Source organism: Oncorhynchus masou, chromosome 28, assembly GCF_036934945.1.
Source record: "Oncorhynchus masou masou isolate Uvic2021 chromosome 28, UVic_Omas_1.1, whole genome shotgun sequence".
NCBI classification, from domain to species: Eukaryota; Metazoa; Chordata; class Actinopteri; order Salmoniformes; family Salmonidae; genus Oncorhynchus; species Oncorhynchus masou.
Window position 1 is genome coordinate 36,041,957 of NC_088239.1, and position 12,619 is coordinate 36,054,575.

The following is a 12,619-nucleotide window of genomic DNA, read 5'->3' on the forward strand; positions in this document are numbered from 1 at the left end:
CATAGAATTACATGTAAAATGAATTAAGCTATAGGATCTCTATGACTGATGTGTGCTATTAACCGTCCTTGTATCGACAGAGCTATACAATACACAATCCTCCAGGACTGGTACTGCAAACTAGGCTACTCGAGCTGACAAGGAGAAAAGGCAGAGACGAAAGAAAAAGTGCCTCGGTAACAATGGTACATTTGAACACTCGGGGACATTCCCCGGGAAAGGTTTCCATTGCATAACCCGTGAACTGAATGAAATAGAGCAGGAGGCATCTCTTCTTCGCATAGCCTACATATTTAAATGCTGTGTGCATGAGGGAGGTTCTATGTGTGGCGACTAAGAGCGAGGCTATCGATACGCCGGGCAGACATCCCTATCTGTCTGGATGCGTCCAAAATGGCACCCTATTCCCTATACAGTGCACTACTTTTGAACAGAGCTCTATGGACCCCATTTACGTCCTGGTGAAAAGTAATGCACTATATAGGGATTTAAGGTGCCATTTGGGATGCTGTTTCTGTCTGTAGAACTGGGCGTGCTCAGGCGGTGGTGCTGGGGTCTATCAGCAGTAGCAGCAGCTCTAGTCTGTTTACAACACAACTGTCCCATGTGGCAGATTAAGACTCCAGAACACATTACCCCAACTCCCTGTCTACTGGCTGTATAGAGAAGAGGAGGGAGCGAGGAGCATTACCCCAACTCCCTGTCTACTGGCTGTATAGAGAAGAGGAGGGAGGGGGGAGCATTACCCCAACTCCCTGTCTACTGGCTTTATAGAGAAGAGGAGGGAGGGAGGAACATTACCCCAACTCCCTGTCTACTGGCTTTATAGAGAAGAGGAGGGAGGGAGGAGCATTACCCCAACTCCCTGTCTACTGGCTTTATAGAGAAGAGGAGGGAGCGAGGAGCATTACCCCAACTCCCTGTCTACTGGCTTTATAGAGAAGAGGAGGGAGGGAGGAGCATTACCCCAACTCCCTGTCTCCTGGCTTTATAGAGAAGAGGAGGGAGCGAGGAGCATTACCCCAACTCCCTGTCTACTGGCTTTATAGAGAAGAGGAGGGAGGGAGGAGCATTACCCCAACTCCCTGTCTACTGGCTTTATAGAGAAGAGGAGGGAGGGAGGGAGGAGCATTACCCCAACTCCCTGTCTACTGGCTTTATAGAGAAGAGGAGGGAGGGAGGAGCATTACCCCAACTCCCTGTCTACTGGCTTTATAGAGACGAGGAGGGAGGGAGGAGCATTACCCCAACTCCCTGTCTACTGGCTTTATAGAGAAGAGGAGGGAGCGAGGAGCATTACCCCAACTCCCTGTCTACTGGCTTTATAGAGAAGAGGAGGGAGGGAGGAGGAGCATTACCCCAACTCCCTGTCTACTGGCTTTATAGAGAAGAGGAGGGAGGGAGGGAGGAGCATTACCCCAACTCCCTGTCTACTGGCTTTATAGAGGAGGGGAGGGAGGGAGGGAGGAGCATTACCCCAACTCCCTGTCTACTGGCTTTATAGAGAAGAGGAGGGAGGGAGGGAGGGAGGAGGGAGGGAGGGAGGGAGGGAGGGAGGGAGGGAGGGAGGGAGGGAGGGAGGGAGGGAGGGAGGGAGGGAGGGAGGGAGGGAGGGAGGGGGAGGGACAGGCTTTATAGAGAAGAGGAGCGAGGGAGGAGCATTACCCCAACTCCCTGTCTACTGGCTTTATAGTGGGAAGGAGGTAGAGAGGAAGTTGGGGGGAAGAGAGGAACATTAGCCAAACTCCCTGTCTACTAGAGGGATAGGAATAGGGAGGGAGGGGGAGGAGCATTACCAACTCCCTGTCTATTAGAAGGAGAAGAAGAGGGAGAGTGGGAGAGTGGGGAAAGCGTAGTAAAGAGAGAAAGGGAGCAACCTCCCAATGCAGAACTTCTTGACTGACGGAGTCCACCTTTGCATGAATCTATTTGTGCCAAACAAGCTCTGTGCAGCAGACTCACCCGCTATCTGTCGTGAGAGAATCGCCCATGGAGTGCGCGTCACCTTGGTTACCGCTGTCCGCTTCCCTCCTCTGTGGTTGGCTATTCCTGTCCCTCCCACCTTTGGTTGGGGCCGGTGGCTGGGGCCGCCTGCTGGTGCTAGTGCTGTTGCTATACACATAGACCCCTGGCCCAGACTGTATCTCATACCCGTTCACTGTTCCATGACCACCACCGGACCGGCCCTCTAAGAGCTCCTGGTGGCAGGAGGACGGGTCGCCGTAACGCTTGTTAGCGTAAGAGGAGGGGGGTGTGGGGGAGGCAGCAGGAGTAGAGGTAGAGGTTTTTTGGGGCAGTTTGTATCCATGTGAGATGAGCAGGTCATCCACGCTGTACATGGTCGCATTTGTTTTGCTGGTGTTGTTTTTGGGATGAGGTTGTAGGGGACTGGTAGAGGGGGGTGTCACTCAGACCTGGTTCCTAGAGGCAGCGACAGGAGCCCGAGCACAGCTGCGCAGCTGATGAGGCCATCACTGGGTAAACAGGAGAGAAAGAGAGAGGGGGGAGAGTTAGAAAGAGTGAAAGGGAAGGTGCCATTAATATCATTATCCCTCTGTCTCTGTGTCCTTCTCTTCAGAGAACTGCCCAACTGGACGGAGGCGAGGAGAGAAGAGAGGGGAGAGAACGAACCAACCACTCTGTCTGCCTCCCTCTCCTCTCCCCGTTCCACCTCTCCTCACTGCCCGACAACAGGACTCCCGTCACCTTTCCCCATTATTTTTCTGTCCTCTCTTCTCCCCATCCTTCCTTTACTCTCTTTCCCTTCTCTCCTTTCCTCTCTGCCCCACAGCAGGACTCTCTCCATCTCAGTCCGAGACAGAGCTCTGATACTAAGCCCACCACATGCAGACAGTGGGAGAGGAAAATCGACAACACTAGTCAGAGCAACCCAAAATATAATTATCATTACTAATGATAATAGTAATAACGGTGCTACTAGTGATAAATATAATGTAATAACTATGTAATAATAACTGAAGTAATAAGGACAGTGTTCCCTTTAGACCTGAGGCAGCGGTTGGTTGGCTAGCCCATGTTTGGTAAATCAGCGGTGGGGATTGATGTAACAGTCTTAGCGGTGCTCCCCTCATCTTGCGTGCTTCAGGTTGCTTGCACCACCAGGACTGTGTGTGTGTGTGTGTCTCGGCCTCTATCCACATCCAAATCCTAATCTGGGGCGTAGCTTTAATAATTACCCACCCAGCCAGTCATGCAGCTCCAGAAAGCCTTAAGGGTATTCCTGAAAGCCTGGGTAATATGCCTGAAAGCCTGGGTTATATGCCTGAAAGCCTGGGTAATATGAAAGCCTGGGAATATGCCTGAAAGCCTGGGTAATATGCCTGAAAGCCTGGGTAATATTATATTGCCTGAAAGCCTGGGTAATATGCCTGAAAGCCTGGGTTATATGCCTGAAAGCCTGGGTAATATGCCTGAAAGCCTGGGTTATATGCCTGAAAGCCTGGGTAATATGCCTGAAAATATGCCTGAAAGCCTGGGTAATATGCCTGAAAGCCTGGGTAATATGCCTGAAAGCCTGGGTAATATGCCTGAAAGCCTGGGTAATATGCCTGAAAGCCTGGGTAATATGCCTGAAAGCCTGGGTAATATGCCTGAAAGCCTGGGTAATATGAGTGAAAGCCTGGGTAATATGCCTGAAAGCCTGGGTAATATGCCTGAAAGCCTGGGTAATATTCCTGAAAGCCTGGGTAATATGCCTGAAAGCCTGGGTAATATGAGTGAAAGCCTGGGTAATATGCCTGAAAGCCTGGGTAATATGCCTGAAAGCCTGGGTAATATGCCTGAAAGCCTGGGTAATATGCCTGAAAGCCTGGGTAATATGCCTGAAAGCCTGGGTAATATGAGTGAAAGCCTGGGTAATATGCCTGAAAGCCTGGGTAATGAAATGCCTGAAAGCCTGGGTAATATGCCTGAAAGCCTGGGTAATATGAGTGAAAGCCTGGGTAATATGCCTGAAAGCCTGGGTAATATGCCTGAAAGCCTGGGTAATATGCCTGAAAGCCTGGGTAATATTCCTGAAAGCCTGGGTAATATGTCTGAAAGCCTGGGTAATATGCCTGAAAGCCTGGGTAATATGCCTGAAAGCCTGGTAATATGCCTGGGTAGTACTGGGTAGTACTACTGTAGAGTAAGTTAAAGCATGTTTATAAAGTATTCCTACATTACAACATACTACTGTAGCCTAGCCTTACTGCATACTGTAGCCTAGGCCTACAGTATGCAGCTTTTGCAATGTCTTGAAGACCAGGCTCCGCATTCACAAAGTGTCTAGGTGTGCTGATCAAGGATCAGTTTTGCCTTTAGTTTTAGATCATAATTATAAGGACGGGGGTAGAGGTCGACCGATTATGGTTTTTCAACACAGATACCGATTATTGGAGGCCCCCCCAAAAAAGTCGGTACCGATTAATCTGTGGTTTTTTTCCATTTATTTGTAATAATGACAATTACAACAATACTGAATTAACACTTATTTTAACGTAATATGATACATGAATAAAATCAATTTAGCCTCAAATAAGTAATGAAACATGTTAAATTTGGTTTAAATAATGCAAAAACAAAGTGTTGGAGAAGAAATTAAAAGTGCAATATGTGCCATGTAAAAAAGCTAACGTTTAAAAGTTCCTTGCTCAGAACATATGAAAGCTGGTGGTTCCTTTTAACATGAGTCTTCAATATTCCCAGGTAAGAAAGTTTAGGACTATTTCTCTCTATACCATTTGTATTTCATATACATTTTGACTATTGGATGTTCTTATAGGCACTTTTTTTCTTTTTTACCTTTTATTTAACTAGGCAGGTCAGTTAAGAACAAATTCTTATTTTCAATGACGGCCTAGGAACAGTGGGTTAACTGCCTGTTCAAGGGCAGAATGACAGATTTGTACCTTGTCAGCTCGGGGATTTGATCTTGCAACCTTCCGGTTACCAGTCCAACGCTCTAACCACTAGGCTACCCTGCCGCCAGTGTAACAGTATAGCTTTCGTCCCTCTCCTCGCCGCTATCTGGGCTCGAACCAAGAACACATCGACAACAGCCCCCCTCTAAGCAGCGTTACCCATGCAGAGCAAGGGGAACAACCACTCCAAGTCTCAGAGCGAGTGACGTTTGAAACACTATTAGCACACACCCCGCTAACTAGCTAGCCATTTCACATCAGTTACACCAGCCTAATCTCGGGAGTTGATAGGCTTGAAGTCATAAACAGCGCAATGCTTGAAGCACAACGAAGAGCTGCTGGCAAAACGCACGAAAGTGCTGTTTGAATGAATACTTATGAGCCTGCTGGTGCCTGCCACCGCTCAGTCAGACTTCTCTATCAAATCATAGACTTAGTTATAACATACAAAAATACGAGCCGTAAGTCATTAATATGGTCGATTACGGAAACTATCATCTCGAAAACAAGAAGTTTATTCTTTCAGTGAAATACGGAACCGTTCCGTATTTTATCTAATGGGTGGCATCCATAAGTCTAAATATTCCTATTACATTGCACAACCTTCAATGTTATGTCACAATTACATAAAATTCTGGCAAATTAGGTGGCCCAAACTGTTGCATATACACAGACTCTGCATGCAATGAACGCAAGAGAAGTGACACAATTTCACCTGGTTAATATTGCCTCCTAACCTGGATTTCTTTTAGCTAAATATGCAGGTTTAAAAATATATACTTCTGTGTATTGATTTTAAGAAAGGCATTGATGTTTATGGTTAGGTACACATTGGAGCAACGATACGCACAGCATCGATTAAACGCAACGCAGGACACGCTAGATAAACTAGTAATATCATCAACCATGTGTAGTTAACTAGTGATTATGATTGATTGATTTTTATAAGATAAGTTTAATGCTAGCTAGCAACTTACCTTGGCTTACTGCATTTGCGTAACAGGCAGGCTCCTCGTGGAGTGCAATGTAATCAGGTGGTTAGAGCGTTGGACCAGTTAACTGTAAGGTTGCAAGATTGAATCCCCCGAGCTCACATGGTAAAAATCGTTTTTTCTGCCCCTGAACGAGGCAGTTAACCCACCGTTCCTAGGCCGTCATTGAAAATAAGAATGTGTTCTTAACTGACTTGCCTAATAAATAAAGATTAAATAAAGGTGTAAAATTATTATTTAATTTTTCGGCCAAATCGGTGTCCAAAAATACTGATTTCCGATTGTTTGAAAACTTAATCGGCCATTCCAATTATTCGGTCAACCTCTAGATGGGGGAACTGATCCTAAATCAGAACTCATACTTTGAAACACTTGATAGCCCCTGATTGGCAACATTGTGTAACTGTGTTGACCCGTCTTCCACCTGAGCATTAGAGTCTGTAGTGATACTAGCTAGGTTATTACGTGTCTCTCTACTCTAGGTGTGTGAAATGCTGCTCTCTCTCTTTGTATGATCAGCCCTCTAATGCGATTATCTTTCTCATTTAAAACTTTAAACCTGTTAGTATTAGCGGATTGACTCTTGGCTCTGGTTCAGTGATACTTTCTCATGTTTAAATGTTGAGTATTGTACACGGACAGGCACATTTTTGTAAGTGAGTATGGTATTTTCCAACATTGCAAAAAACTAAATACTGGATTTGATTACTGATGAATTAACTCACTGTCAAATTCAGCTTAAACTGCAAACTTGTTTTCACAATCTTAAATCCAAAATGATACAAAGTCTCTATTAGCTAGGCCTAAACAACAAATGTATCCAAGTCTTGACAGATATGACACTATGTGCAAACCACATTTTAATTGCAAACCACATTCCATCTGTACGAATGCTATATTCTAACTGCTAGGCCTAAAACCTGAGTGGGTTAAATAGTTCAACCAGCCTAGCCCTAAGGATGTCTGATACTTCCTCCATTTATTGCAGGAAACAAGTGAAGTGATAAACCACCCTGGCCATTAGCAAAGAGACTTTGTCCTAAACGGCACCCTATTCATAGTGCAGTACTTTTTACCAGATTCCTATGGTCAAGGAGATCCTTATGTAGGAAACGGTGTGCGATTTGGGAAAGCGATCAGATACCTCTTGATCAAATTAGTGTTACACACCCTTTACTCCCTTCCTGCACATGAATAACCCCTTCAGCCTCTGGTTTATCAGCAGTTTACAGACACACACACAAACAGACTTGGTGTAATTCGGCAATGTCATAATATGATCAAAACTGAGTATGATCCATAACATATGCTGCCTGCTGCCCTATCTAAGACCTACTTAAAATCATAAACCCACAATTGTAATTACTGTCAGCCAGTTAGCATCTCCAAATGGGGCTTATCTTCACCATCATAAGTCAACATCGAGATCAGGATTTCCTCTCCGTTCGTGACACTCCTCCCCTCATGTCCCATGTCGAGCTCAGTTTAAATACCAGGGCAATTACACAGGAAAGTCAGCCTGAGCATCCACAAATAAATGTAGTCATTCCCGAATGAAACTACATTCACAATGATCCTTAACATCTATATGCTGGAGTACAGGCTTTATTTGAAACATTTAAGTAGGAAATTGTATGAATTTTGACCATTATAGAGTAGGATGCCTTGTCTCTCGTAGAGGTCGACCAATTATGATTTTTCAACGTCAATACCGATTAATGGACGACCAAAAAAGGCAGATACAGATTAATCGGACTATTTTTATATATATCTGTAATAATGACAATTACAACAATACTGAATGTATTGTATATGTGCCATGTAAAAAAGCTTCCTTTTAACATGAGTCTTCAATATCGCCAGGTAAGAAGTTTTAGGTTGTAGTTATTTTAGGACTATTTCTCTCTATACCATTTGTATTTCATATACCTTTGACTATTGGAGGTTCTAATAAGTACTTTAATATTGCCAGCCTAATCTTGGGAGTTGATAGGCTTGAAGTCATAAACAGTGCAATGCTTGAAGCATTGAGAAGAGCTGCTGGCAAATGCACGAAAGTGCTGTTTGAATGAATGCTTACGAACCTGCTGCTGCCTATCACCACTCAGTCAGACTGCTCTATCAAATCATAGACTTAATTATAGTACAATAACACACAGAAATACGAGCCTTAGGTCATTAATATGGTCAAATCCAGAAACTATCATTTCGGAAAGAAAACGTTTATTCTTTCAGTGAAATACGGAATCGTTCCATATTTTATCGAACGGGTGGCATCCATAAGTCTAAATATTGCTGTTACATTGCACATCCTTCAATGTTATGTCATAATTATGTAAAATTCTGGCAAATTAGTTTGCAACAAGCCAGGCGGCCCAGACTGTTGCATATACCCTGACTCTGTTGCACAGAATGCAAGAGAAGTGACACAATTTCCCTAGTTAATATTGCCTGCTAACATGAATTTCTTTTAATTAAATATGCAGGTTTAAAAATACTTCTGTGTATTGGTTTTAAGAAAGGCATTGATGTTTATGGTTAGGTACATTCGTGCAACGATTGTGCTTTTCTCGCAAATGCGCTTTTGTTAAATCATCCCCCGTTTGGCGAAGTAAGCTGTGATTCAATGATAAATTAACAGGCACCGCATCGATTATATGCAACGCAGGACAAGCTAGATAAACTAGTAATAGTATCAACCATGTGTAGTTAACTAGTGATTATGTTAAGATTGATTGTTTTTTATAAGATAAGTTTAATGCTAGCTAGCACCTTACCTTGGCTCCTTGCTGCACTCGCATAACAGGTAGTCAGCCTGCCACGCAGTCTCCTCGTGGGGTGCAATGTAATCGGCCATAATCGGTGTCCAAAAATGCTGATTACCGATTGTTATGAAAACTTGAAATCGGCCCTTACATTCTGATTAATCGGTGGACCTCTAGTCTCTAGGGCCAGTTGTTTTGGCTGTTTTACTAAAAAATCAAATTGACTGGTATTTCCAGCATTATCCACTAGGTTTGTTGCAAGTAGGAAAATACCAGGAAATGTTCTTTAACTGACACAAGCGGTCTCCAATGAATGAATGAATCAATCAATCAATGTCTAGTGGTGCGTGAGTGTTTGGTAGAGGGATCCCCTATGCCAGGGAAGGCGTAGCTCTACGAATCTTAATTGCACAAAACCTATTATTTGGCAGGGAATACTATTTGTAGATCAGTTATTCTACACCTCACTTTGCTCAAGCAGATCCTCTCCAACGAAGAGTTGTAGTTAAACATGGGTCAATAAGGGGTGAGTAATTGAAACCAACCATTTGAAGTACATTGTTGTGAATTCGGGAGGTAGCCCCGACCAGGACTCAAACCCAGGTCGAGTGACTGTCAAACCAACGCCTTAACCATTACGCCAAGAGGTCTGAAAAAAAAACACATAAACCAACTGGCCCTACTCATGGCTAACAGAACTTGTTTTCCCAGTGTTATTTATTTAGTTATTTAACCTTCAGTTAACTAGGCAAGTGAGTTAAGAACAAATTCTTATTTACAATGACAATCTACCCTGGCCAAAGCCTAACCCGGACGATACTGGGACAATTGTGCGCAGCCCTACAGGACTCAATCACGACTAGTTGTGATACAGCCTGGAATCTAACCAGGGTCTGTAGTGACGCCTCTAGCACTGAGCACGGTGCATTACACCGCTGCTCCACTCAGGAGCCCAAGTTATGAAGATGAGACGTTAATGAAGCAATGCAGACCAAATTGAAGTATCTTGAGCTTTGTTTGTGTGTTCTACAGTCTTGTAAAAAGACTACATCAGATCATCTTCAAACTGTCACTGTGAAGCGAACTTTCACCAAGGTTTTACATCGTCTTTAATTGGTTTCTCTCTTTTCATTGTCAGTATCTTTTTTTTTTTGTAGCGTTATGATTTCCGTAACATCTGATTGTGGATGTGATGGATAATCGATGTATAATATCTTAACTTTAGAAGCTTGTGCTTTCACCATATTGTGTGTGATTGTTCTAAGATGAATTCTATATGAATCCTTTGCAGAAGCAATTGTTGATATTTTTGAAATGACATGTTCTAGCAAGGATTCTCTTGGAAAGGTTAGGCTGAAATGCATTTCTGATGCATGGCAGTAGTATTGTTTGCGTAGAAAGATGAGAAGGTTGTTGAAAAACAATCTGTGACTAGTCCTGGAATGTCTTTTATAAATGAAAGCCCCCCAAAATATACTGACTTCATCAAGTGTTCAGAAAAGTGGATTGGCATTATATGCACATGTATATTGTCTAATTTGCAAATGTTGATATAATATTTCAGAACAATTGTATTTCAACAAAATATTATATTTGTGTCTACATTCAACTGCTAAATGTCCATTTCTATATATACAGTGCCTCCAGAAAGTATTCAGACCCCTTAACCTTTTCCACATTTTGTTATGTTACAGCCTTATTCTAAAATTGATTAAAGTTTTTAAAAAATCCTCAGCAATCTACAATCTACATCATACATTTTTGCAAATTTATTACAAATAAAAACAGAAATACCTTACATAAGTATTCAGACCCTTTGCTAGGAGACTTGAAATTGAGCTCAAGTGCATCCTCTTTCCATTGATCATCCTTGAGCTGTTTCTACAACTTGGAGTCCAACTGTGGTACATTCAATTGATTGGACATGATTTGGAAAGGCACATACCTGTCTATATAAGGTCCCACCGTTGACAGTGCATGTCAGAGCAATAACCAAGCCATGAGGTCGAAGGAATTGTCCGTAGAGCTCAGAGACAGGATTGTGTCAAGGCATAGATCTGGGGAAGTGTACCAAAACATTTTTGCAGCATTGAAGGTCCCAAATAACACAGTGGCCTTCATTGTTCTTAAATGGAAGGGGTTTGAGGCCAACAAGACTCTTCCTCGAGCTGGTCGCCCAAACAAACTGAGCAATCGGGGAGGAAGGGACTTGTTCAGGGAAGTGACCAAGAACCCGATGGTCACTCTGACAGAGCTCCAAAGTTCCTCTGTGGAGATGGGAGAACCTTCCAGAAGGACAACCATCTCTGCAGCACTCCACCAATCAGACCTTTATGGTAGAGTGGCCCGACGGAAGATCCTCAGTAAAAGACACATGACAGCCTGCTTGGACTTTGCCAAAAAGGCACCGAAAGACTCTCAGGGCATGAGAAACAAGATTCTCTGGTCTGATGAAACCAAGATTGAACGCTTTGGCCTGAATGCCAAGCATCATGTCTGGAGGAAACCTGGCACCATCCCTACTGTGAAGCATGATGGTGGCAGCATCATGCTGTAGGGATGCTTTTTAGTGACAGGGACTGGGAGACTAGTCAGGATAGAGGCAAAGATGAACGGAGCAAAGTACAGAGAGGTCCTTGATGAAAATCTGTTCCAGAGCACTCAGGACCTCAGACTTGGACGAAGGTTCACCTTCCAACCTGACAATGAACTTAAGCACACATCCAAGACAGCATAGGAGTGGTTTCTCTTCCAAACAATACAGAGAGAAAGAAAATAGACAAATTCTAGAAAAGTAAAACATGTAATAATACAAAGTATTGATACACAATGAGTAACGATAACTTGGCTATATACAAACGGTACCAGTATCAAGTCTATGTGCAGGGGTACAAGGTAACTGAGATAGATATGTACATATAACTACGAATAAAGTAACAGATAGTAAACAGTAGTAGAAGTGTATGTGATGAGTCACAAAAAGTGAAAAAATAGTGAACGTCTAGGTAGGTACAGTGCCTTGCGAATGTATTCGGCCCCCTTGAACTTTGCGACCTTCTGCCACATTTCAGGCTTCAAACATAAAGATATAAAACTGTATTTTTTTGTGAAGAATCAACAACAAGTGGGACACAATCATGAAGTGGAACGACATTTATTGGATATTTCAAACTTTTTTAACAAATCAAAAACTGAAAAATTGGGCGTGCAAAATTATTCAGCCCCCTTAAGTTAATACTTTGTAGCGCCACCTTTTGCTGCGATTACAGCTGTAAGTCACTTGGGGTATGTCTCTATCAGTTTTGCACATCGAGAGACTGACATTTTTTCCCATTCCTCCTTGCAAAACAGCTCAAGCTCAGTGAGGTTGGATGGAGAGCATTTGTGAACAGCAGTTTTCAGTTCTTTCCACAGATTCTCGATTGGATTCAGGTCTGGACTTTGACTTGACCATTCTAACATCTGGATATGTTTATTTTTGAACCATTCCATTGTAGATTTTGCTTTATGTTTTGGATCATTGTCTTGTTGGAAGACAAATCTCCGTCCCAGTCTCAGGTCTTTTGCAGACTCCATCAGGTTTTCTTCCAGAATGGTCCTGTATTTGGCTCCATCCATCTTCCCATCAATTTTAACCATCTTCCCTGTCCCTGCTGAAGAAAAGCAGGCCCAAACCATGATGCTGCCACCACCATGTTTGACAGTGGGTATGGTGTGTTCAGGGTGATGAGCTGTGTTGCTTTTACGCCAAACATAACATTTTGCATTGTTGCCAAAAAGTTCAATTTTGGTTTCATCTGACCAGAGCACCTTTTCCACATGTTTGGTGTGTCTCCCAGGTGGCTTGTGGCAAACTTTAAACGACACTTTTTATGGATATCTTTAAGAAATGGCTTTCTTCTTGCCACTCTTCCATAAAGGCCAGATTTGCGCAATATAC

General features: G+C 43.2%; 1 protein-coding gene across 1 annotated transcript in view; it reads right to left on the reverse strand.

Moving 5' to 3' along the window:
* LOC135517538 (uncharacterized) overlaps positions 1-12,619 on the reverse strand; it is a 50,792-nt gene that overhangs the window by 12,181 nt on the left and 25,992 nt on the right. The window contains exon 2 of the mRNA XM_064941936.1: positions 1,963-2,474. Coding sequence (XP_064798008.1) covers positions 1,963-2,339 — 377 coding nt within the window. The 5' untranslated portion in view covers positions 2,340-2,474. The remainder of the gene's footprint in view (positions 1-1,962; positions 2,475-12,619) is intronic.